General features: G+C 39.1%; 1 protein-coding gene across 13 annotated transcripts in view; it reads left to right on the top strand.

The window, feature by feature from the left end:
- The window catches only part of dclk2a (doublecortin-like kinase 2a), a 44,293-nt gene that overhangs the window by 4,935 nt on the left and 12,245 nt on the right, over nucleotides 1–27,113 (top strand). For 3 of the 13 annotated variants that reach the window (XR_013787028.1, XM_079462540.1, XM_079462537.1), the window contains exons 2-9: nucleotides 381–721; nucleotides 18,487–18,616; nucleotides 20,477–20,584; nucleotides 21,398–21,448; nucleotides 22,549–22,643; nucleotides 25,608–25,692; nucleotides 26,310–26,415; nucleotides 26,905–26,962. Coding sequence is in view for 11 of the 13 variants with exons in the window: in XM_079462540.1 (XP_079318666.1) it covers nucleotides 381–721; nucleotides 18,487–18,616; nucleotides 20,477–20,584; nucleotides 21,398–21,448; nucleotides 22,549–22,643; nucleotides 25,608–25,692; nucleotides 26,310–26,415; nucleotides 26,905–26,962 (974 nt within the window). In the remaining 2 variants the exon portion in view is untranslated. Of the gene's footprint in view, nucleotides 1–380; nucleotides 722–18,486; nucleotides 18,617–20,476; nucleotides 20,585–21,397; nucleotides 21,449–22,548; nucleotides 22,644–23,999; nucleotides 24,048–25,607; nucleotides 25,693–26,309; nucleotides 26,416–26,904; nucleotides 26,963–27,113 lie in introns of all 13 variants that reach the window. The other 10 variants (XR_013787029.1, XM_079462538.1, XM_079462544.1 and 7 more) reach the window with 7 other exon arrangements.

The following is a 27,113-nucleotide window of genomic DNA, read 5'->3' as shown; positions in this document are numbered from 1 at the left end:
ATTGTGAATGACATTTTATGAAATACTGTAACACACATATTAGCCCTAAAATGAAATATGGCAGAGCATCAATAACCCAAAATCATATTGGAACAAGGGTATCTTGTGAAAACTAGCCATGACACATGAACAAAACAATAAGATTAAATTATGAGAACATTCTTCCTTTAAAGGGCCTTGAAGCCAGATATTAAGAGGGGGCTTCTTGGTACTTTTACAGAAATGTATGCATGATTGTGTGTGTGCTCAGTATTTAAAAAGTAATAAAGCTATTTAGAAATAAATGAATGATTGACATTTTTTAAAACAATCTTTATTTGCATACTAAGAATTTGGCACTAAACATCATTCCATTCCTCTTATTCCTTCCCCTCTGGCAGGAGAGAGCTACGTGTGCGCCTCAAACGAACCCTACCGTAAAGTGGACTACACCAAGAACGTTAACCCAAACTGGTCGGTCAACGTGAAAACGGGCACGTCGCGCTCGCTACCATCACTTACCACCACTAAGAATGAGCAGAGAGAACGTGAGACCAAAGAGTTCATTAAACCCAAGCTGGTGACGGTCATCCGTAGCGGTGTCAAACCGCGCAAGGCCGTCCGGATCCTACTGAACAAAAAAACGGCTCACTCCTTTGAGCAGGTGCTCACAGACATTACCGACGCCATTAAACTGGACTCGGGGGCCGTGAAGAAACTCTATACTCTGGAGGGCAAACAAGTAAGTGATGGATCGAGAAAGCCATTTAATAAAATGATTTAAATAAAGATATGAGCTAAACCCCAATGGGGTTTTGCAATGGTCCCTATATTGCCAAAGGGCATCATTAATCCATGTTTTTCAAGTGAGTGGGTGGTCATGTTATCCTCTCTGTTCATGAGGTACTGTAGGCTGGCATGAATTGGCCATTGTGACACTTATGCAAATTTAACATCTTTTATGTTGTTTCTTGAACTGGATAATAACCTTATTTTCTCCCTGAAGTGCCAGTAGAGCATTGTCTTGTAAAATTGACCACGCTTTTTATCACAAAATAAATGTGAATGCTTGCCTGGCGCTATCGTCAAGGGAACCATAAATAATGATCTAAGCTGTTGTAGAATTTACATATAGAATAGATAGTAAAGAATTATACACCAGGAGCTGGTAATGACCACCTGAACCCTCTTCAATTCTCCATATGCTTGAGCCAGACAGGAAACCCAGATGGGACATGTCTGTGGTCACCTCTGTGGTTATTAGAACGATAAAACAGTCATCCTTGTGTTATTTCCGGGGTTATGACCCAAAAACGAATAGTTAAATTCTTTACCAAGTTTTATAAACAGGCTAGAAAGAACGAAGCTATTACATGCAATGAGAAATGCATTGACACTGAGGGAGAAGTCTTATGGAGTCAGGCAAATTATAACTTTCTGTATCACTTTCTGGCGTCTTGATGATGTCATCAGGGATTTGACTCTGCAGTAGTGTATTGTTGATCTGCCATAATTATGCATAAGTGTCTGCAATAGGCAAATGCAGAATTATTATGGTAATGTCCTTGACTGGTTTTTGAGTAAAAATGCTGGTTGTCTGTAGTCTCTATTCAGACTGTGATTTGGTTGTGTATTATAATAGATGGCAGTAAGAAATATTGTTAGCTGCTATATCAGTGTGTTAATCCATGCTGATATTCTATACAATGGCACTCTTGTGTGATAATGCTTATTTGTGATCTTTTGAGACATTTTGACAATCAATAAAGCCTGCACTATTTATAATGCCCATATAGGTGGTAATGCATGGACAGCTTTTAAATTGTACCATATGTTGGGCAGCTTTAAACATGTAAAAGAAACATTTACCCCAAAGTGCTCTAAAATGTCTCATTATTCATTAACTTTGTGATGCCGATGTTGGTTAGCCTAATATATATGGGCTCAAGAGGTGTCCAAGATTGTGGCGGGCCTGTCATGTCCCCTGCAGCACTGAGGCTCCTGATGTCCGTAAGCGGGACTAAGTGTGTGCAATTCCCGTCCCGTCAGTGATAAGCATTAAAAATGAATGACTGGACAGCACTGCAGGGATACACATGCCTTTAGGTCATATTTGAACATAAAACATCCCTTATTTAACTTAAGAGAAAGTGTATGAAAAGGCAATTCCAGCAGATGGTGCATTGTAGTTTGAGATCGCAAGATTCAATTCATACAGTATAGTGAGAAATATTTGAAAAATAAAGAAAAGGATTATGTATGAAATTTAGCGGCATCTATGTAGATAGAAATAGCTCATTCATCAGTAATAAAAACATAATGTAACGTTGTGTAAGGTCTTTATATATTCTATGGCATTACTGTCAATAAATGCTCAAAAAAATACACACTGGACCTTTAATAAAATGTTTGGTTATCCTTTTTAAATGTAGAGATTTTTCCTTTACTGATTTCTTGTATGTAGTCTGTAGGGAATTCAATTTAATAATATAAAATTTTTCTTTTACACTATTATTGGTTGATTAAAGCTGAATCAAGTTAATTTTTGTTCATATATTAAACCTGAGAAGAGCAAATGTTGTGCATGTTCTCTGTGGGAACATCCTGGTTCACCCAAAAATGAAAATCCTTTGCGTGAAGCGTGGCTCATAAATTTGTGTATGAGCCCATACAGAAGTTAAACACATAGGAATATTTGCATATGATTTGACGGTTTATATTAATACATATCAATAATGGGTGTGCATTATAGCTGACACAAACACTGTACAGTTTGTCTTTTGGCTATAAGTCATTCCCTTGAAATGCTATTGAAGTTGGAAACATGTGTTTTAATGTGTATGTAACTTTAAAGGCGGTCCCTTAAATCACGAATATCAAACGTTTAATGTCAAACCAACTTTATGCCAGTGAAACGCGGCAATGAACGCATGCTTTATAAACGCCACGCACACGTGTGTAAAGTACACACATCAACACAATTTATAATATAATCTAAAATAAAACAGGATTCAATATTAGTTAATCTTCCTGCAGGAGCTTGATCTGTTCTTATGACAGAGGCTTCAATTCTGTTAGAACAGTTTGCAAAACGAATTGCGAAAAGCGTGGGCACAGATTACTTTTTTTTTAAACTGAGGGAACAAATAGCAAAACTGTGGCTACGGGTTTGCGAGCCTTTTTTTGACGGGTGACCAGACGGGCTCCGTAAGTTACATTGCTGGTCGGTCCTAAAATATGTCACACAATCTTATGACAGTGTAAATATTTGGCAAATTCATATGAATCAAATTTTTACGTTTAAGTCTATCTGCTTTCATGCCAGTGATGGTCAGGGTTGGGAGTAAAGCTTCATTCTTGCTTCCTTCAAGAAATCTTACGTTTCTATGTGATTCATCATATGAATTCATATCAAATTGCCACCTCTTAAAATAATTTTGTTTTTCTGTGAGAATAGGTTGTATATGCCCATTAAAGCAACCGTTAGATATCAATTAAAAGTCATTTTGATTATAGTTGGGTGGGGAATGTTTCAAGTAAATTGGTCCGGTCTTGTACTGTTATGCTAGAATGAGCCATTATGGTGTGGGGTTGGACATGCAAAGCTAAGTGGCACTTTACTCTCACTGTTTACTCTGTTCTTAGCCTTCTGAGTAAGATTAAGGTATTTGATTAATCTCTTGATCTTTCAAGGTTTGACCTAAACATATCCTGCTTGTTTTCCACCGAAGTGCTAATGGAACAAGAAAGTAAAACTTTAAAATATTCCGATATTTTCTGGAATCTTCATCAACTAATGCGTCTTTGAAATTAAGAATGCTTTTTCAAATCCATTAAACTGATTAAGGTGTGACCTGTCTTACAGTTAAGCTTATTTTCACACCTTTAATGCACATGTTGTTGCTTTCAGGATGCGTACGTGTGCATGCATGAGTATACTGCGTATGTGAGTAAGCATACACGCACGAGGAGAGAATTTCATTTGGCATTGTGTTGACTTGAGAGTTCTTGAGAGCTGGTTCAGGCAAGGCATTCCTGCCCATGATATGTGATTACAGCTGGCACGCCCGCACCAGGACTGTTAAGAGTTTAGGGTGGAGTGACCACGACAAACAGCTGCAAACACACCCGATTTCATCGCTCATAGATGAAATGCATTACAATGAGCCTTTGTTTGACCATTATTACACCTCTTAGATTCAAATAAGATCGATCAAAAACACTTCACCGCATCATCATCATTCACGCGCCACAATAAAACACTAAATTATGAATATTTAGGGTGGCATTCATGTTAACACCAGAGCCACTGGGTGCCATCTGCTTCTGAGCATTCTGAGCCTAATTCTCGGCAGGTGGGGGTGGGGCGGAGAGGCGTGGACACCCTACTACGACTCCATCCTGCTCTGCTGCAATGGAAGGCTGGGGGATTTAAAGTGCAGCTGGCAGGTGTGGGACGCACGAGAGGGGGCCAACAGTAGGCAACACACGATTCTCAGTCAGACACGCTCCTTAACGCCTAACTCCATGAATGCCAATCGGCGTTTTCCTTTCTTCTTAAAAAGCTTTGCTTGGTTTTACATCTCAGCAGCAGATGGACTGAAAGAAGCCACACACTTTCTTTGGCAGGAGTTCGGATCTGCTGCGCCAAATCAGTCATCGGTAAATAAGACTGACCAGTTTGATGCATTGGAGCTGTTAACGTGGTTATGTCCCCTCCGATCTGTGTGCGATGATGGCATCCAATTACACTGTTATAGACCCTCTATAATTGTTTTTTAAGTCGGCATAAGGACCAGTCTGTTTCTAGGGCAACAGCAAAGGGGAGGTGCATGTGACATCAAGCCAAAAGAGGGGTCATTCACCTAAAGGAATTGTTCACTCTCGACATACATTTTCATGACAATTTACTCACCCCGTTGTCATCCAATATGTTCATATTTTTTTTCTTTAGTCAAAAAACAATGAAGGTTTTTTATGAAGACATTCCAGGATTATCCCTTGAAGATCTTGGATGACAACGGGGTAAATTATCATGAAAATGTATGTCAAAAGTGAACAAAATTTCTTTAAGTTATCATTCGTATCCTATACGTACACTGTTAGACCTTTCAAGGCATTTCTACAGTAAAATACTGGCAACACTGTTGCCAGCTACTTACTGTAATGCAGATTCAACAGTTATTAGCTGGCAACAGTGTTGCCAGTATTTAACAGTAACTGAGACTTTACGGTGACTAACTGGCAACAGTGTTGCCAGTTAGTTACCTTTAAATATACATTACAGTAAGAAGCTGGCAACAGTGTTGCCAGTATTTAACTGTAACTGAGACTTTACGGTGACTAACTGGCAACAATTTTGTCAGTATTTTACTGTAAATCAAGAATAACAGCTAATTACTGGCAGGAGTAGTGGTGATAGTTATTTACTGTAATGCATTACAATCACAGTAGAATACTACATATACATTGTGCTCCATCAAATATGCTGCATTTTATTTGATGGCATTATCTTCTAAAAAGACAAAGAAATTCAAAAGGTTCAAACAAACATAATTTATTACTTTAGCATACAAAACACAAGAAAATCCATAATTACATAAGACAATTGAACAAACCTGAAAGTTATTCTGAAATATAACATCCACTGCTAGTGTATGGCAATGCATAAATCACATTAAAGGAAAATAAAGAAAACAATTACACTATATTGTAGATATGGGATATCTATGGCAAAGATTACTCAAAATGTTAACCAAATACATTCTATTTTCTTTTACAATATAAAAAATATAAATAAACAACAGAAACTGTGTCACTTATCAATTCATTAAACATTTTCAACACAACTTTGCAAATGAATAGTAGACCATAATTAATGTGACTAATAAACTAAAGTATTAACTTACAATATTACACAAACACACAAATACATAAAAAAAGGCTATTCTTCAAATGCATCCTGATACAAGATCATTGATAACGATGATGGATTCTCATGAAAGATGGCATTTTGCATGATGCATGTGCCATCCTTATATCCTCCATTACCTTGTCATCATGATCAAGCATTTTTGACTGGTTGTACTGCTCCCTCACCGATGCTTGCTTAAACAGAGATTTAAGGGTTTCTATAACTGGCACATAATGACAAAAGCGGTCTTTACCAGCTGTGTCACTGTCAAGTTATCAGGGTTGTTTGCCTCAATGTCTGCCCAAACTTGAAAAAGGCTCCAATCAACTTTAAGAGGGTGCATAGAATAACTCAAAGCATAGATTTCTTCATCATCAAATCAATGTATTATATGTTTCAATGAATATCTCAGATGATTAGCTTAATAACCTATACAGAAAACATAAACATATAAGTCACTGCAGACAGTATTCAAAGATATTTTAAGTACAAACAACATTGTTAAAATATTTGCAGTTTATGTAGCAACTTAACAGCAATGTAAAATCAAGAACACTTCATAGCACACGTCCAGTTAGCATGCTAGGTGCTAAAACTACTAGCATAAACTACTCTCAAGCATCCAGTACACAACGAGTATTTGTCCTACCAGTAGCATCTCTAAGTTTATGAACACATTGTGGCTTTTCCCAGCAGTCTTTGGACAAACTCAATTGACCCAATGCTGATTTCCAATCTTGGGTAGGAGAAGCACATTCACTGCTCACAAAGATCTTTCAGCATGCTGGCAATCACACACATCTGGTACTTTGTGCCATGTGCAGTTCCAATGCCCAATCAGCTTCCTTGGTTGTTCCAGGTAGCACTGTGCTCATACCCAATAGGCTTCACTCATTTTTATCTCAAATCTTTTTAATTTAACAATGATGAGTATATATATTTTCCTCTTTTTCTTCCATTTTAACTTTACCTTAACAGTCACTGCCCAGATATATTGGTTTTGGGGGAACAAAGTTGAAGTTCTTTTTGAAGTAGCTTTTACAACCTTCGTTGTACAAAGTTAACAGAATTTGTGCAAGTAATTCATCAATAATTTTGTCAATCTGCATGTGTGACCTTAATGAGGAGAATTTCTTAAAAATACAAGGGCACTGAAACTCAAACTGAAAATTCGCACTGTGTTGGTGTTTTTTTAACATGTGTATAAAAAAGGCCTAGTTGGCGTAAAGGCAATTCTCACAATTCACATCTGTACGTTGTGGGTAATGTGACTACACAATAAAAAATAAACAGGAAAAATAAATAAAGAAGCGGTGGGGTGATAAATTATTTTCAACTCTAAAGGCTACTGAGAGTTGTAAGATGCTAAAAGCTAGCTAACAGGTAGCTTATGGAATCAAAAGATACAGAGCACATAATAAGAAATGATTAACTTATCTACGTTTGCAGTATATTTAACAAAAACCTTCTAAATATTTGAAATGTTTAATCACTCATTGTTGGGGATTTCATTTTAAGTTTCAAACCATGACAATCAAAGGAAAGGAACATAAACTCAATGATCACACACACCTGGCTGCCCTTAAAGTGGCAACACCTTTGCGTAAACAATTAAGCAGTCAGCGCACATATGTGTGTGTATGTGACAGTTTAGTAAAAAAGGCAGTATTTTACAGCTGAATATTACAGCTGTTCTCTGTAATGTGTTAATATAGTTATTAACTGTATTATATTATCTGAGCTACAGAAATGGACCTCATGTTTCAGTTAAATACTGTTTCCCAATGTTACTGCTAAATACTGACTATTTTAAAGTTATTTACCCTGTAATTTACAGCGAGGTTTAACAGTGTAGCACACAAATTACCCAAAAGCTCAAGAGCATTTTTATAATCAATAGTACATTCTTTGAAAACATTGTATATATGCCTTTTTCAAAGATCTCAAAATAAGTTTGGAAAATGAGTCACAAGCATGTTAGGTTCCCAACACAAGTTTTGTACCCTAGCTAGTTATCAGATATTTGTAAACTTCAGCAGAAGCAAAATATTTTTTTAGTAGGTAAGAGTTTAACGATTAATACATAACCCGGGAGCAAAAAGATTGACTTTCTTTAAAGTTTACTTTATCAAAGATTGGTTTATCTTTGTTTTGAGGTCAAGAGTAAATGGAAGTGACCTAGAATGTTACAAAGTAGGACAAATAAAATATCAGCTAAAGATTGTCATGGTCTTCCGTCTTGTAGTTATACCTAATTAACAATAAGCTAAACTATGTTACTTACTCCTCCACCTTACTACAAAATCAATGTTATTGATTTCATTGTAAGTGCATTTTAGCAGATGACAGAGAAACTGAGTGTAGATGAGAGTGTTGTAGTGTTTGAAATGAGTGATAAGGGATGTGATGGTTGTGATGGACAGTGGGGGCTGGTGATTGACATGTAGCCCCTCGAGGGCATAAGCATAATAAAAACCTTTCAGGGTTCTGTGTTTGCATAACGTCAGGATAATGTTCACAGTCAACGGATCTCTGATCCGTCATATGTCCCCTGCCTACAGTCTTGATGGCAAATACAACAGAATCAGATCACATTCTTTGAGGACGTGACTCACATTAGAACATGGCCTCAGCAATAAAGACTATAGGACACTTTGTTTTAAAGCTCCAGTGTTTGAAATTTAGTGGCATCTAGCGGTGAGGTTGTGAACTGCAACCAACGGCTAACTCCACCCCTCCCTTTCAAAGCACTTGGGTGGCTGACACAGGCATGAGATGTAGTCATGTTTTTGCTGAAAGAGATAACGTATTTATAAAACGCGCTCTGTAAATCAGTTTGTCGGTTTAAGGCTACTGTAGAAACAACAACGCGAATTCCATTCAAGGGGACCTGCAGGGAATGTAGATAGATAGAGCTCATTCTAAGGTAATAAAACATTGTTATATAAGGTCTTTATACACATCTGAATTAGTAATTCAGTAGTTATGTAATTTATATTGCTTAATTTGTTTGTCAATAGTACTTACAAAAAATACACACTGGACCTGTAAAACTTTACAAACTATCTGCTGGCGTTTATTTAGACCAACCTGATCTCTGTATTACCTTGCAGTCAGAGGTTTAATAATGATCCAATGAAGTGGGATATGAATTTATCTCTGAATGGATTATATTTCACACTAAAAAAATGTTTTAGTTTACTTGCTTTCATTTCAGGTGGATGACTCTAGGTCTTCCTCCATCCTGAAGGAAACACTTAGACGTACATATTGTGTGCTTCACAGGATTTAAAGGCTCAGGATCAAATCAGGATTTTAATAAATAATTATGGTCAGACCTACAGTATACATTCATTGTTCGCCTTCAAGTTATTATAACACCACCATCTGCAGCCCCATCAACATAACTATTGTGCACAAGTAACAGGAAAAAAACGAAAGTTATACCCACAGCATTTAATGTCCTGTCTATGGCCTGTCTCAGCAGGCATCGCTAGAAGACACAGGGCTGGCACACGAGCAGAAATGTGTCAGTGGAGCCAACCGGGGTCATTGTGTGATCTCAATGCCCTCTCTTGTGTTGGTCTGCCAGTCTGGAGACTTTATCAAGCCTCATTGTTCATCGGCATCACTTTTCCTGTTGACAAAGTCAACTCATTTACATGATTCATTAGATTAACTTTAATCAGATAACTTTTATTGGAACGCTATGAATGTATTTCATGTCTTTAGCAAAGCATCTTATCAGTCAGTCACTAATTGATGTGTCTTGTTTCTCAACACAAGCTGTTATTTATGCTTTTAGTCAAGTTAAAAATATAACACTAATTATATTCTGAAAATATGATAAATATATTTTTATGTAGTGAGCGACAGATAAGTCTACACAAGATTCTCTAACCCACACAGATATGTGGGGGCATGGTGCTGATGTTGCTGTGGTTTGACAGCTCATGTCATCACAGGGAGAAATGAAAGCCGATGTCCTATTCGCTGCCTCATCCTCATCAGTTGAACTGATGATGACCGACGTCTCAAACGGCGCTCATATTATTTTTGAGAGCATTAGTCGCAGTAAGAGTTGCTTTGTGAAAACAAACAACTAATACGTTATGTAATGTGTTTTTTTTTTCTTAGGCCTACTTCATTCTTGATGTTATTTGTGTATTCTCTTTTACTTATTTGGTTCCCATTGAACTCTTTGGAAACAGAAGCACTCCATTAAATGTAACTTTAAACTTATCAGTCTCTTAACGCATAGTCATTACAGGGAAATTGTCTGTGAAAGGCTCATTTATCAACACTGCCTTGATCCTAATGGTCCATTAGCTATTACTGCGGAAAAGAGAGCATTTTTTTCTTCAACTGCCACTCCTTTGCTTTAGTAGCTAATGGTTGATAAACTCATCCAAACCTAGCTGTGATGAAGGTTTCACCCCATTCAAATCCCCTGATCCCATCACTTCAGCTTGAAATAAAGCTAACACAGTACATTAGCACTAATAACACACGGGCTGAGGAAGGTACAGTTAATGCAGAGCTTTATTTGTGTACGGTTTCCTTTTCCCAAACAGTTTTATCCAAAGCAACTTAAAAATTAGAGAGCATTTAATGTTCACGTTTCTTAGTGTGTGTAGAGCATTGCCCAGACTTTGGTCTTAGAAAAATGTAATGAGATCATCTTAGCTTTACTATATGCTGTATATATATAGAACTTTCGGTTGAACTATGATGGCAGTATATGTTAAATTTGGATATATTCAACCCCATGTGACAGTATAGGCTGTTTCTCCCTTTCCTCAAATGAACTATGGGTGTTTACTAAATTTGCTTCTCTGCTGTCTTTTGCTAAATGGTCGAGGGATCTTGAAAACGTGCACACAATGCTTATAAATGAACAGTCAAACACCATTATACGATGCACACTAAACTGCAGCTTTTTTTTTACGTATTCAAAAGGGGTGCCTAACTTTTAAAAGCAACTATATGTCATAATAAGCAGCTTACAAATGATGGGGTCGTTTTAGAGGAGGACAGGCTCCCTTATGTTTGGGGTCTCTAGAGACCCCAGGCAACAAAATGTAATTTTGTAACAAAATAATATTTTTTTCTAAACAAATGTTATTTTACTCTGTTTATTAATGTTTTACAAATTTTAAAATGTATATGAATAAATAAATCTTTTAAAATAGGTTTTTATACAAAAACAGCTTTTTGTGTAAAATTAACTTTATAAAAGACCCACATTTCTAACTTTAGTTCATGGGCATAACATGGATAATTTGTATAAGAGTTTTGCCCATCTTTTGGAAAAAAAATTGTTTTAAGTTTTAAAACTAAAAAAGTATAACTTTTTCCATGTAGATTGCTTCAGAGCTTCACTATTTTATTTGTGCTATAAGACCAACTGAAAAATAAATTTTCACAAGTTGTTCCAGTTGGATTCATGTTATGGATTGGATTCATATTATACATATTATAACAGTAAAAATAGCTTTTTGTCAAAGTTTTGCATTTTTTGAACTGAAAACTAAACAGTTTTTCAATAATGTTACATCATGATTAGAATCAAAGTGTGAACAAGGTGTTACAAATATAAAGTTGAGGTCTTTAGAGTGTACAATTTATTTCAATCATCTGTTCTTCATATAAATCTAAAAATTTAATCTAGTCACTAACTGTAAGAGAACTGTGTGTCTGTGCTAAATGGCTTTGTCTCATCATTTCATCTCTCTGTGTGCGCGCCTGTGTACATGATCATTTTAGATTGTGGAAGTTTTTTGCATTATTTGAAGTGTGCCACTTTATTTCCTTCTATGTTTTTTGTCAAAACATTTTTTATTTGTAGATCTAGAAAGTGTTGACCACTTTACAAAGTATCATGGCATTTGGACAAAGAGACAACATTTCTTTATTTTACCAAGCATACGTCATTTGCCGGTCAAAAAGACCCAGAAGACCGCATAAGGGTTAAACAGTCCTTGAGAAACACCTTTGTTTTGATAAAGAACGTGTCTCTTGATTCCATTTATATGCCTTCTATTTCTCAATCCCTTTTTTTGGTCTTGACACAGTCTAGAAGGGAGCTGCTGGTACACCCTTCATTATTGTCAGTAGAATAAAGCAGGGCTGTTATTACCCTCAGCACGATGTCAGGTTGCTCTGAGTGCAGGCCTGTATTTTGCTGGTCTTCGGGAGGGCAGACAAGATGTCAAGGAGCTTAATAATACAAGTCTTAATGAAAACTTTGAAGATACTTAAAATAAAAAGATAAGTGTCACGAAATGGTTTTGACAGAACCCAGATGCAGGCAGACGAGGGGTTAAATATAAATGTTTAATAAATAAAACACCCGCAATGGGGGAAAAACAAGCACAAAAAACACTAGCAAACAAAAACTAGAAACAAACACCTTCCACGAGGGGGACAAAAACAAAACAAGAATCTTTAGCAAAGATAAATAATAATTCCACAAACTGTAACAGGAACCAGGTAATCCAATAACACGGGGATAATACTGTGCACTCAAGGCATCAGTGTTGGACATAGACAATAGATATAAGACAAAGACAATGCACCAACACTGAACAGAGAGGAACTGAGACCATATAAAGGGAGACACTAACGAGGAGTGATTACATGGGGAGAGTGGTGACAGCTGATGGGAATGAAACCCTAACGAGGTGAATTACAAAACAGACGATGGGAATGAAACCCTAATGAAATTACAGGAGATAGGAGGGTGGGGCTGAGAGACATAACAGGAAGACACGTGGCATTAAGTAACAACATAAAGCCACATGTCTCCACACATAACACAACAGAAACCCGAAAGACGTGGCAATGTCATGACTCTGCCCAGGGAGCTAGAAAGCTCGAGACAGGAAGGACAGAGTCCTAACATTACCCCCGCCCCCAGAAACGCCCCATGGCGTCTCAAGGGAGAAACTTCAGCGGGCCAAAACACCAAAGCACAAAGACAAACACCACAAGCACAACACAGAACAAACTAAGGGGAACATAAGGGAGGCTATGAAGGGGTTCGGGTGGGTCAACAAAAACAACAAACATGGGAGGGGGGGTGGTGGAATGGGAGACCAAACCTTGGGGACACCAGAAAAGGGTGGGACAGGTTGAGGAGACTTGAAACAACCGGACGAGACCGGCGGGGACTTGAAACAACCGGACGAGACCGGCGGGGACTTGAAACAACCGGACGAGACCGGCGGGGACTTGAAACAACCGGACGAGACCGGCGGGGACTTGAAACAACCGGACGAGACCGGCGGGGACTTGAAACAACCGGACGAGACCGGCGGGGACTTGAAACAACCGGACGAGACCGGCGGGGACTTGAAACAACCGGACGAGACCGGCGGGGACTTGAAACAACCGGACGAGACCGGCGGGGACTTGAAACAACCGGACGAGACCGGCGGGGACTTGAAACAACCGGACGAGACCGGCGGGGACTTGAAACAACCGGACGAGACCGGCGGGGACTTGAAACAACCGGACGAGACCGGCGGGGACTTGAAACAACCGGACGAGACCGGCGGGGACTTGAAACAACCGGACGAGCCCGGCGGGGACTTGAAAAGGCTAGGGAGAGGTGTGTGTCCAAGGGGGAAAGTTTGAGGTGATGCCGGCCGGAGAACTGGCTGAGGCACCGGCTGGAAGTCCGCCTGCGGAAGGGCAGGCCTGGACGCCTGCTGATGGGCAGGTCTGGACGCCTGCGGAAGGGCAGGTCCTGACGCCTGCGGAAGGGCAGGTCCTGACGCCTGCGGAAGGGCAGGTCCTGACGCCTGCGGAAGGGCAGGTCCTGACGCCTGCGGAAGGGCAGGTCCTGACGCCTGCGGAAGGGCAGTTCCTGACGCCTGCGGAAGGGCAGGTCCTGACGCCTGCGGAGAGGCAGGTCCTGACGCCTGCGGAGAGGCAGGTCCTGACGCCTGCTGAGAGGCAGGTCCTGACGCCTGCTGAGAGGCAGGTCCTGACGCCTGCTGAGAGGCAGGTCCTGACGCCTGCTGAGAGGCAGGTCCTGACGCCTGCTGAGAGGCAGGTCCTGACGCCTGCTGAGAGGCAGGTCCTGACGCCTGCTGAGAGGCAGGTCCTGACGCCTGCTGAGAGGCAGGTCCTGACGCCTGCTGAGAGGCAGGTCCTGACGCCTGCTGAGAGGCAGGTCCTGACGCCTGCTGAGAGGCAGGTCCTGACGCCTGCTGAGAGGCAGGTCCTGACGCCTGCTGAAGGGCAGGACTGGATGCCTGCTGGATCGCCCACTGGAAGGCCGGCTGTGAAACCCGGTGAAGAACCGGCAGGAGAACCGGCTGGGCTGGTTTACGTGCCCCCCTCCGTTGCCTCTTCCTCTTCTGCCGAGCCAATCTCCTGGTAGTCGGCTGGAGGAATGAGGTGAAGGACGGGGCTGGCTCCGCGTTGGAGGCCTCCGAAGAGGACCCCCAGGACTCTCTCCTTCCACGCTTGCCCTGAAGACTGGTAGGTGGTGAAGAGGTTGCAGGGTCCGAGGCTGATGGTGCGGTGGTGGTCACCACCCCAAGCTCCAGGGTGTGATCCTCGGGGATGGGGCCCAACGGAGAAGACAACCTCGGACAGACGGAGACACTGGGCTCCGGTCGGCTCATGGCGAACTGGAGCACACCCTCGAAGCCAAGCGGTCTCAGCCTCAACATCTCCGCAGGCGATAGGGGGACCCTCAGTCCGCTGTTGAACGCCGCCGTCACCTCTTCCTCCCCGAAGAGCTCCTCCACTGCGGCTTCCAGGAACCTGTCCAGGTACTCGTCCCGGTCCAAGTTCCCCTGGCGAATGCTGGAGAGGGGACCAGGCTGGCGAGGCCTTGCAGGGAAAATCGCCACCTGCTGGGTTCTTATGGGTTGGTGCATTCTGTCACGAAATGGTTTTGACAGAACCCAGATGCAGGCAGACGAGGGGTTAAATATAAATGTTTAATAAATAAAACACCCGCAATGGGGGAAAAACAAGCACAAAAAACACTAGCAAACAAAAACTAGAAACAAACACCTTCCACGAGGGGGACAAAAACAAAACAAGAATCTTTAGCAAAGATAAATAATAATTCCACAAACTGTAACAGGAACCAGGTAATCCAATAACACGGGGATAATACTGTGCACTCAAGGCATCAGTGTTGGACATAGAGACAATGCACCAACACTGAACAGAGAGGAACTGAGACCATATAAAGGGAGACACTAACGAGGAGTGATTACATGGGGAGAGTGGTGACAGCTGATGGGAATGAAACCCTAACGAGGTGAATTACAAAACAGACGATGGGAATGAAACCCTAATGAAATTACAGGAGATAGGAGGGTGGGGCTGAGAGACATAACAGGAAGACACGTGGCATTAAGTAACAACATAAAGCCACATGTCTCCACACATAACACAACAGAAACCCGAAAGACGTGGCAATGTCATGACTCTGCCCAGGGAGCTAGAAAGCTCGAGACAGGAAGGACAGAGTCCTAACAATAAGCCAAAGACGTGGTTCAAACTTTTTGTGTTAAGTATAATGATTGGGTAGCTTTGAGATTATCATTTTCTAATAATTGTAATTGCTCATACTTGGCATATTTTGTCTGCTACATTTAACGTTTAAGTAATGTTTAATGTGCGTGGACACTGGATGTGCAGCGTGTTTACAGCATGGATATGGCATGCATTTATACTCGCTGTATTTTGTCTGTCTATATAAGAGCAAAATAAAACAGTTTTGATGTCAAACTTGTTTTTTTTTGTCAAAACATATTTCCTGTAGTTACAAATTAGTTATTCCATAGTTTTAGTTCTATGTGTATAATTTGTTTAGATGCTTATAAAGAATGTGGCATGCAGTAACTTTACAGAAAGTAATAAAACATATTTCAATCTAACATCTAATTAAAATTGGTGGTTCTTGAGATTAAATCTGACTGAGTGGGTCACAGATTAAAAACGTTTGGGAACTAGGAAAGCAGGCTTTGCTCAAAAAATTATAATTAAGTATAATTTGCTAAGAATTTTTTGCCAAGAATTGCTGTTGCTAGCTGCTGTTGTGTTTGACTCCATATAACTATACGTTTTTGTTCCAGGATGATTTTTCTTAGCACACAAAGAAAAGATCTAGGAATGACAGATACATCACAGAAAAAATGTGGCTCCATTCCAGACTGTATTTAGTTTTACAGATCCAAGATATCAGCTAAACATATCAGGCCTATTTAATAGTCTCCGTGGGTTTAGTCTGCAACTGTACTCAGGCCAGCAACTGTGCCCATATGCTCCTCTGATCTTCTGACTGCTGGGAACACAGTTTAAGATCTGTCCCACAGACCTGTCGTGTGTAGAGTATAGCACTTTGGTAGCAGCTCCGTTTTCAGGAAGACACTTTATGTGGTTACTTAAGAAAAGGTGTTTTCAATAACACTTTGCAATAAGGAGACAATTTAACGGATTGTTATTGTTATTTACTCATCCTCATGGATCAAATCTAATGTGTTATATGGTACACAAAAGGAAAGATCTTTGGAACGCTAGTTAACTTTAATATTGTAAGCTATATAGTAAGCTATATCGCTTTAATAATGCTAAATTTGCTAAATAAGTCGAAGCCTAGGAACTGAATGATACTTCTCATCTTTCTTTCTGTGGGGAAGTGTGTTTATTGTGTTGTTCAAAGAATGCCCATTGAGCCCGTTGAAAGCAGATTCATCATTAACATCATTAACATGTTAACTAAGGACTTGTGAGACTCCAGAGCTTTATCTCCCATCACTTCTCTCTTATCCCTGTTTGTCATCCTCTGTACCTTCTCTTTCACTCATTATTCTGTCGAATGGTGTGTCAAGCTTATAAAGAGGAGGATGGGCCTCTGTACCTCTGCTTTCCATCTGTGACCATTCTCTCAGTTCTGTGTGTGTGTGTGTGTGTGTTTGATGGAGCTCCATATTCGGACCATCTGTTTCTTGCTGCCCACCTTCACAAGAAGAGGAGAGTGCCCACTTGCACCGCGGTTGTGTGTGTGGGGGGGTGTTTGCACGTATTTACAAAATGTTTTTGTAGCCAGTATAGTGTGATTTTTTTCCTGTCAGCCTTATACTCACCTGTCCTAGATTGACAGCCCATGAGCACCACCACATTTACTAATGCAACAGTATGCACCTACATGTAATTATTGTAAGCAAGACTTCAATAGCCAATGACAGCTGGGGGGGACTTGCTGGTTTTGTTAATCACTGGCCAGTTAGGAGCTTCATTTAGCCTTATGGTATATGTATACAAAACCCTATGGCACAGGATTTATCAGCTGGCAATTTTCAATGCACAGTTGTGATCCAGTCTTTGAAAAACAGCTTTAAAGAAATGTATTTGTGATGTACGATTTCTACATAACCCCACCCTGCTAAAAAATAAAAACCATCACAGAGATTCTAGTGGTTTCCATGTAAAAAATGGTTTGGATATTATTATTCACATGCGCAACTTGCACTCAAAAGCGTGACCCAGTCTATTATTGACATTGATAATTAACATTACATTTGTGCAGTTTTATCAAGTTCCAGTTGTTTAGATTGCTGGCAGCGTCTCTATCCTGACTTGTTTTCTGGCCATGAGTTCTCATCTCTCATCAGTAAAACAATTATGAACATTGTAGAATGTACACACACAGTTTTCTCTCCTTTCCGCCCTCATTCATTGATCCACCACACAAACAACAATCAGTGAAGTTAGCTAGTTAGATACAATTTAATATGCCAACAATTCCCTTGTTACGTTAATGATAACAAATAGGCTCATTTTATTAAAGGATACGTAGTGCTTTTAAAAGTAGGGGCGAGTGATCAGCAGAAGAAGAAAAAAGTATACTAAACCTGCGAATAGAGAAACGCGGAACACTATCGTGACAGAGGGGCACCCCGCGTACAGCGGTACATGAGCCTCATCGGGTTCATTTTCTGTAACACCTGCTGCAGTTGCAGCGAAAACACTGAAATAGTGTAGTTTAAATGCTTGCCTTTCATTATCTCATTTTGTTTCATATCTCCCAGTTGCACCAAAGGTCCAAAAGTCAGTGCATCACACTTTTCAGAAAAAAAAGAATCCTCAGGCTTTTTTAAATGGGTTTACAGAAATTCTAGTGGCTATACATGCGTATCACGTAGACTACACCACACAATAGAGGCACTAACTTTTGTTAATGACAAGTATTACTTATGTCAGAGACATATAAAATGTAGATGTTAATATATTTGAACAAATACACAGTTAATTGATGTTATGATTTATTATCACACACAGTAACATAATATGGTAGAAAGATTTTTTTTGGTTTTGGTTACCGAGTTTATGAAAAAGACAAACTTACATTTATTAATGGCTTTAAAACTGTACATTTATTTAATTTAAACACTCTCAACAAACTGTTTTGGGGTATTTCAAGCTTTCTGAATCTTCATTGTGAATGACATGCTTTATCAGTTCATCAGTGTAACAGATATCTGTTTCTGTCACATGATTACTTCCATTTATTTCTCAAACAGTGTTTCCCTCTTTCTCTCTCTCCACCCCTCTCTGTCTAGATTACATGTTTGCCGGATTTTTTCGGGGAGGATGACGTGTTCATTGCATGCGGGCCTGAGAAATTCCGTTATGCACAGGACGATTTTGTGTTGGATCACAGTGGTAAGGCTTCTGCAGCCTTTCTAACCGGTAGGATCAGCTATAGGCACTAACTTACTTTTTACGCAATTTCAAATGCCATACTTTAAAGACCATTTAACTTCTTTTACAGGCAACTTGCATTTAACTCAAAACATGAAAAGGAGGGTTTATAAGAATGTTAAAGCTGCTTTTTGCAATGCATGCTATGCACTCATTTATAACCATTTTAAATGCAGTGAAGAAGAAATCTCTTGCATATTTAGCTGTGCTCCGTGAGAGGATCATCTCATTTATAGCTTTATTTATTGTTGTATTGTTAATACAACTGACTTTAAGGAACAGTTCACCCAAAAATGAAAATTCTGTCAACCCTGAAGTTGTTCCAAATCTCTTACAATTCTTTGTTCTGATTGTTCTATTTGGGAGAGTGCTTTTAAGCAAACAGTTATTGGCCACAACTGACTTCCATAGTGGTAACAATTGCTATATACATTTCTTTGTTCTGTCAAAGAATATATTTTCAAGAATGTAGGAAAGCAAACAGTTCTGGGGAACTTTTGACTACCATTCTTCCAAATAGCTTTCTCAGTGTTCATCAGAACAAAGAAATGTATGCAGATTTTGAACAACTGAAGGGGGAGTAAATGATGAATTTTTAGTGAACTGTCCCTTTAACAGCACACAGTGCTGAAAGTATTCAATAGTATTTGTTTCAAAATGGAGTCATGCATCCAAATGCAAGATTTAAAAAATGAACTCTCTTCAAGAATGCTAAAAAGACATTGGACAAGAGACAAATGATTGCCATTGTCATGAAGTGACCCTGTTATCCGAAGTTCCCCACCATTGTTTCATGTGCACTTTGTCTCCGTGTGAACTCTATAGGTGGGGAAGTGAAGATAGTCTGTGATTTATGGTTAAGTTTGAAATAAAATAAATACAATTCCTGTTTCTCTGAAATCATGCAGTTTTTGTAGCTTTTCCCACACATGAACTGTGATAGCTTGATTCATAGCAGTGTGAATTTAGTTCATCTGGTTGGCATTTTGTCCCAGTTCTTCACCACTGCCCCACTTAGACTAAGTAGGACTTTTCCAAAAATATAAAGAAACAGTAAGTTAGCATCTGGCGGTATTTACTCATTTTCTTCTTATAGCAGGCGAGAATGCCCCAATACGCCAACCCAGCACAAACCCAAAGAGCTCATTACATTTTGTCTCTCAGAAGCTGCTATTAAATTCTTGCATTAATTCCCATGAATGAAATATACTATATTCGCAGAACTGACCGTTTTATATCAGTTCATTTATCATAGCCTGGCGTGAGTAACATTAGCCTTGAAATCAATGAGATGGATCAAGTCCGGTTGCCTAAAAAGTTTTAAAGTTTTGCACCTACTTCTCTCATTTTAGCGATGGGTTGTTCTCATTGGCCTTGGGCAGGCAATTTCTTACCACTCCGCATAGCGCTTCAAAGACTTGGGACGTGCCAAGCTGTAATATTTCTGCTGATGTTTCTTCACAACTCATTTACAGTATTTGGTCAAACATCTATATATCAGCTCTGATTTGAGCGTGACAGTGTAGTGTGTGTTTATTGTGTGTGTGTCAAGAACATTCTGTATCTTCCTTTCAGTGTGTCAATTGTACTGCTTTAAAAGGGTCAGTTATATATTTTTAAATGAGGAAATGAATCACAGACAGATTTATACAGATAGTCAGCCACTTAAAGTTCATCCTGGAATAAAGACAATAAGTGCTCCTAATTCTTGTACCTTTGTGAAATCTCCGAAACCATTGATTCATACCAACCTAACCCAATAACCTCAAACAGCTTTTAATTCTGTGTTATTATGAGACATCAAGTAAGTAATCCTCTCCCAGATAATAGAGTCTTTGTTGTTTCCAGAGTGTCGAGTACTCAAGTCGGCTTACTCTCCTCGATCTCCTGCCCCTGTGAGATACTCTGGAAGTAAAAGTCCAGGGCCGACCCGACGCAGCAAATCCCCTGGATCAGGTGAGGATACACAGAGCTCTGTGCAGGGGGGACAACCAAGACAAGGGGGACACTAAATGCATCTTCACACTAGACGAGTTAGACATTTTTAACTTCTACTTTTAGTTCTCCCTCCCTTTAAAGGAACAGGGCACATACAAAAATCTGTCATCTTTTCCTAGCCCTCGCATTATTCCAGAACTGCATGATTTTCTTTTATTCATATAGCACAAACTATATTAGGATATATGACATGTGTTCTATGCTCTTTATCTTCTACAGTGGTACGATAGCTTTGTGTTTTACCTGAAAACTGACAAACTAACTACATTATACAGTATACGAGATTTGAAGGCTGTAGAAGTGGAAAATGTTTATGAATACATTAAGCTTGACTTGTTTACCAAACAATGGAATATGAGGTTGAGATATAACAAATTATGCGAAAAATAATGAAAAAATCACATCGGCCATGGCAATGTATCAGTAGTATATCAAAATTTCAAATTTGACAACTGCTGTGGTCTTGTAGTTTATTTATATTCAAAAGTTCAACATAAACATTCAAGCAAACTTCTTATTTAGTCCAACATGAGGCTGAGTAAATGTTGACAGAATCTCTTTATCTATATTATTCAGAGCTTGCTTCAGTGCTCACAACAAAAGTTTGGAAAACAATAACAAAAACAGAAACTACATTTCTGTCTTTGATTTATTGTGATTGACATGTCCATGTTTTTCCTGTTCCCACTCCTGTCACAATGTTTTACTCTTTGTCATGTTGTTCCAGTCTTCTACCTTTCTCACTCTCTTCTTTTCCTTTTGCCTTTATAGTGAGAAGAACTGCAGGACATTTCACTAGTCATTCTCCAGTTAAATCACCGAGTACGTTTTGCTGCTAATACTACAACCTTAATATTACGAATGTTTTTATATACGTTTTTATATCTTATAGTAATCCCTGGTAGTACATAATAGTCTATTATGTACATAAATAATAGCTTTCAATGTGGTACAGTATTTTGCGGTAGAGACTGATCATTATTATTTTAGGCATATTTAGCCCACAATTCAATTTAAAAAAAGGAAACAAAATAGAAATTGGGACTTCATGTGTTCTTGGACAGTCACATAAGTGTTTTCATCTGAAAAATTAGCTGACACCCTATGGAGTTCTTGATGATATTGAAAGGAATTTCAAACATGGGGCCTGAAGGACATTCATCTTTGGAATTAGCTGTATGTGACCTCCTGCCCTTCAGTTCAGCATTCAATCATGCTAATAGCTCTGCTTCATGGCCTCCAAATCCATCAAATAGTCTACAGACTCAAACTCCCTCTCTGGCCACAACCCCGCACTTTGACACCCACACACTTAAACCCATGCAGACTATTGGATGTGGATGCTCAAGCATTCTCATATGCCATTTACTTAAAGCAGCTAATGCAGGACACACACCCCTGAATTCCTTTGCCGCTTGACCACAAGCACATGTCTCAGGAGAAATCTGCTCATGCCGCCATCAAAACACTCAGCGGGAAATGCAAGAGCTGCTATTCTTCAAAGCTGTGCCCCCTGCGGAGACTGACGTACTTGCAATGCAGTCCATAATGTGCTGTGCTTTGTGCTGCTAACTTGTCCTGCCACAAAATACGTGGGACATTAGTGAAAGGGCATTGTGTTTAAACTGGGTTGAGTGACATTTTTACACTTATTTTGGCCTTTTGTAGTTTGACTTAACTGTGTATTTTAGCTTAATTAACATGTGCATGCGAATCTTATGTTTGTGTGTTGAGAGGCTTGTCGATAGCCTATTTAATGCACCTCAAACACATTGCAGTAGATGGATGGTGCTGATGTCCTAATCATTATATTAAATAAAGACGTAAAAGTGACAATAAGGACACATGAGGAAGTGAGAATGAAGTAATAATGTCAAAAAGTAATGTCCTAATATCTCCCTCCGTCTTGTCTCTTTTTTCAGTAAATGGAGCACCCAACAGCCAAATCACAACCCCCAAATCCGCCAAATCCTCCAGCTCCTCCCCTACCAGCCCCCACAGCATGCGCAACTTTAAGGTAAACCCGTTGGCATAGCAACAAGGTTTCTCTGTGCTGCTTATCAGTTTACTGGCAAACCATCCCAAGTTTTAGAATAAATTTTTTTTTTGTCAAGTCAGAAATAGGATCAGGCATCTGGATGCTGACTCGTGGATGATAGCATCACATCACTCGTAGACATAATTGTTGTGATTAAGAGACAGTAGAGCTAAGATGCCCAAAAACACACACTGCCAAAAACATGCACAAAACATTCTTTATCGCTTTCCACTAGACCTTCAAGAGGACCAAAAATGCATCTTCTGCCGTACGGTTTATAATGTTTTTCTAATGTAACCCATGTATGAAAAAAATGATCTATATTTTATACAAACAGGGTTTTTCAGGTTCACTTACAATAGACACAAAGTAGCCTGGTATGAAATCCTTTGTCATGTCAATTTTATTTCTGTCCATAGCAATAATCATATTTGTTTTTTACAAATTGTTCGCAAAATAATATATCGTATCGTATTTTATAATAAGCAATATTTTGTAAACTTCTTTTGTAATTTTTTAACAAAACAGGATCCAGACAAACAAAAGAAATGTGTTAAGTTGATATAGTTTCTTGATCTGGACATACAAATCTTCAACAGAAGTTGTATTGGAAAATCCTCTTATCACACCTATTCTTAGAAACATTGCAAGTCGATCCAATGATACTGACATCTTACTGCAGCAAACTGTAGGTAAACCAAAGGTCAAAGTCAAGTACAATCAAAAGCTTGAGAACTAAACTCTGGGGTTAATCTCCTTAACTCACTGCCTGCCAGACAGATACTGTAAGCTTCTTGTTGTGTCAAGGAGGAACTGCTGAAGAAAGACATGCATTCAGGAAAATCAAGTGCTTGATTCTTAGAGAGGATTTTTTAAATAGTCTATTATTCAATGCACCGTCACAGAGAAAATAAGATCTCAATTGTTTTTCCTAGACAGCAAAGGGATTGAATAGAAAGCTGAAGGACGTCTATAGCTTCTCAAGTTTTTCTGTAAAGTAAACCACTTCCTCTCAAAAGTTTAGAAGATATCTCAACACATACCAGACCAGCATAGCAAAGTCTGCTAATAAAAGTCAAAGATTTCAATATAAAAACAACCTAATTGTTAACCATTGAAATACACAATTTTCCTAAGAATGTTGTTTTATGAAACTGGTCTCAATGAATTATTCATAATATTTAACCATCTTTTATTTTCTTACTGAATACGTGGTTTGGCAGAAAACTGCCCTTCAGCAAGCTTCTTTGTACATTGCTCCTGATAATCCAAGGTTATTTTAGACCAAATGCACCAACGTTGAAGTTACATAAATATCTTCCCACTTGCCTTTAGTTTAGTTGCAACAAGCGGATGGGAGTCCCCCTCCGTCTCACTCGACAGGTATTATGAAACTCTATAGCAGCATTTCTGATTGGTTGAAGTTCCCCCTGGGTATTCATATCTTGACTTGGGATCTTGCATCAATGATTTTTAAATCAAGAATGTCATTCAATAGCATATAGTTTGGCATTATTTTGAATTCAGCTGTACATCACGTTACAGTATATGTTTTTGTTGAAAACACCATTTATATCCAGCTGCCTGTGTACCCAGAGGAATCCTTCAGCCTGCATTAAACCAGCATTAACCAAAATGCTTCATTGGCTTACTTAGTCTTTTCTCATGTCAATGTCACATCAGTTTAATTCTTATTTTGCTGCTGATTTAAAGGGGCACTCCGGCCAGAAATTCTTCTGCCATCAATTGCTCACCCTCAAGCATCAGTATGACCTCGATTTTTTCCCAAAACACAAATTAAGGTCGGGTTGGGAAGCTTTCTGACTCCTCAGATTTCAACGCAATCAATCTTCAATGCGCTGAAGTGCGTAAAGACATCGTAAAATTGTTCACGCGACTCTGTATAAACGAATATAATGTGACGAGGATACTGTTTGTGTGCAAACAAACAAAACCAACGACTTTATGGAAAAAACTTCCTGATTTGAGTGTTTCCAGCACGTTCCCGAGAGCCACACTACTCGAGTGCATCCGGTGTCAGCATCGTTCGCCGCATGCGCGTTCTGACCACACAGGCTTTACATCAGATCGCGCATGCGGTGAACGATGCTGACAGCGATTGCACTGTCATGCGGTTCGTGTGTTTGGTTGCAATCTAAGGAGGAGTCAGAAAGCTTCCAAAACTACCTTGATTTGTGTTTTGGGGAAAAGTTAAGGTCATTCAGATGTTAAACTACTTCAGGGTGAGTAGTTAATGGCAGAATTTTCATTTTTGCCCGGAATGGCCCTTTAAGATAACAAGCAAGCTTTTTAACCATGTAGATTGTCACATCACTTTAAATCCTTAAAGACAAGGCTCATTATTTGTTATTTCAGTCATCCAGTCTGTCTTTCAGGCAGTTGCTTATTTAGTTAACCCTTGTTGTTTTTTCATTAGTTATTTACTTTCTTAATGCTTAGTGTAAGATGGCAGTATGTTTCCTTTTTAATCCCCCCAACAGGGAACCAAGGTTACATACGTAACCTAGACTTTATTGTGGATAAAATAGAAAAAAATGCTTTATTATTATTTAGCTTCTACAATCAGGTTACATAGTTTTTTTGGGGGCTGTGCCAATTAATAGACTGATAATGTTGATGATATAGGATGAAAATATGTCAAAATAGACACATGAATGCCTCATTAATGACTCATCTTGCACAGCACAAATTTTGGTCCAATCAGATTCTCTTAAAATGAAAAAAAATATTTTTATTTAAAGCAAATGTTTTATTACATTTTACATACATCTCAAACGGCTAACAAATTGATATGCAGTAAATTTATATCTTTTATATATATTTTTGGTCTGTATCACCCAGCACTAATCTAATGCTCGTAATTATTTTATTATTATTTCTCTCATTTGTAAGGTGATTGAACCGTTGTTTGTCTGTCTGCAGATTCCAGCACATCACTCTTCTATAACCAATGTGAACGGCTCCTCTGAGCAGCCTCAGCAACATAACAACAGTGTTAGCCCTGAAGGTAAATGTCCATCGCCTGTCTCTCTCTCTTTCTCTCTCTCTCTCTCTTTCTTGATCACCCTCATGCACTCGCTCACCTTGCGTCTCACTGTGGCTTTCAGGCCCAGAAGTCCCCAGAGGGCATTTCAGGGGCATGACAGTCTGGAGAGAAAGTGCTGACACACATGCCACTCTTTGCCACATTTGCACCACACACTCTCACACACTGTGGCGACAGTATATTAGGAAACATCCCTGCTCAGCAGCGCATCATTCAGATTGACCTTGAGTTCTTTGTCAGGCAGGCAGACAGACACACACACACACACACACACACACAAAAACAAAGTTGAAGTGTGTGATATTTTGAAGAATTTAGGAAAACAGACAGTTCTGGGGCACTTTTAATTACTGTTATAATTTTCCCTACTGTAGTAGTCAATGGTGGCCAAGAACTGTTTGTTTACAAGCATTCTTCAAAATATCTTTCTCTGTGTGCATCAGACCAAAGAAATGTATACAGATTTGGATCATCTCAAGGGGGAGTAAATGATGACAGAATTTTGGGGGTGAAATGTTACTTAAAGACGTCACAATTTTCTCAAAGTATGTGTAAGATATTGCTTTGTTCTTTTTTAGTTAATGGCAATCGGAACCTTGCTGCCTCCACTATTTTGGACAAGTACAAAATTGGCAAAGTTATAGGTGATGGAAACTTTGCTGTTGTAAAGGAGTGTGTTGAGCGGTAAGAAAACCACCAAGGCTTATTTGAACAAATATGTTATTTCTGTTCTGTCAGAAAAAAACAGGCCTTGTGCAACTGTGCAAACTGTCATTTAGCATGTGATATAATCTGATCTGTTTGTTCAGTCAATGTCATATTCATCATCAATATCCAAGTACAGTATATCTACAATAACACCCATAGTTATGGTGTTGTTTGTTTTTGGATGTTTTTTGCATGTGTTTGGATTTAAGTCAAACATGCCAAAAATATTCTAAATTGTTGCTTCAGGGTCAATACAACTGTAATCCATAGTTCTGTAAGATGTTTCTCCTTCCTTGAAATATACAATAGCATCATCCATCACTTGGATTCCGTTTACAGTAAACTTTTTAGCCTTAAAAATGTACTGCACACCTCTCTACTGAAAGGAAATGAACCTTATAAATTGGTTCTTAAGGGTCACAAGTACTGTAAACCTATTGTTCTGTTTTATCTCTCTCTGCACAGATGCACCGGAAAGGAGTTTGCACTAAAAATCATTGACAAAAACAAATGCCGTGGAAAAGTGAGTTACCTTAAGGGTATTCACGCTGGTTGGGATATTGAGATGTGAATTATTTATGTTCCGCTGTTGATCCTGATGTTGTGGGGCATTGGCTGAATTAGATAATGGTTATTAGAATATGTTTTATTTATTGTCATACATCTATCCTTAT

This window comes from Barbatula barbatula (assembly GCF_947034865.1).
Source record: "Barbatula barbatula genome assembly, chromosome: 8".
Lineage (NCBI taxonomy): Eukaryota > Metazoa > Chordata > Actinopteri > Cypriniformes > Nemacheilidae > Barbatula > Barbatula barbatula.
Note: the sequence above shows the minus strand (reverse complement) of the source record. Positions and strands in the feature narration are given on the sequence as shown.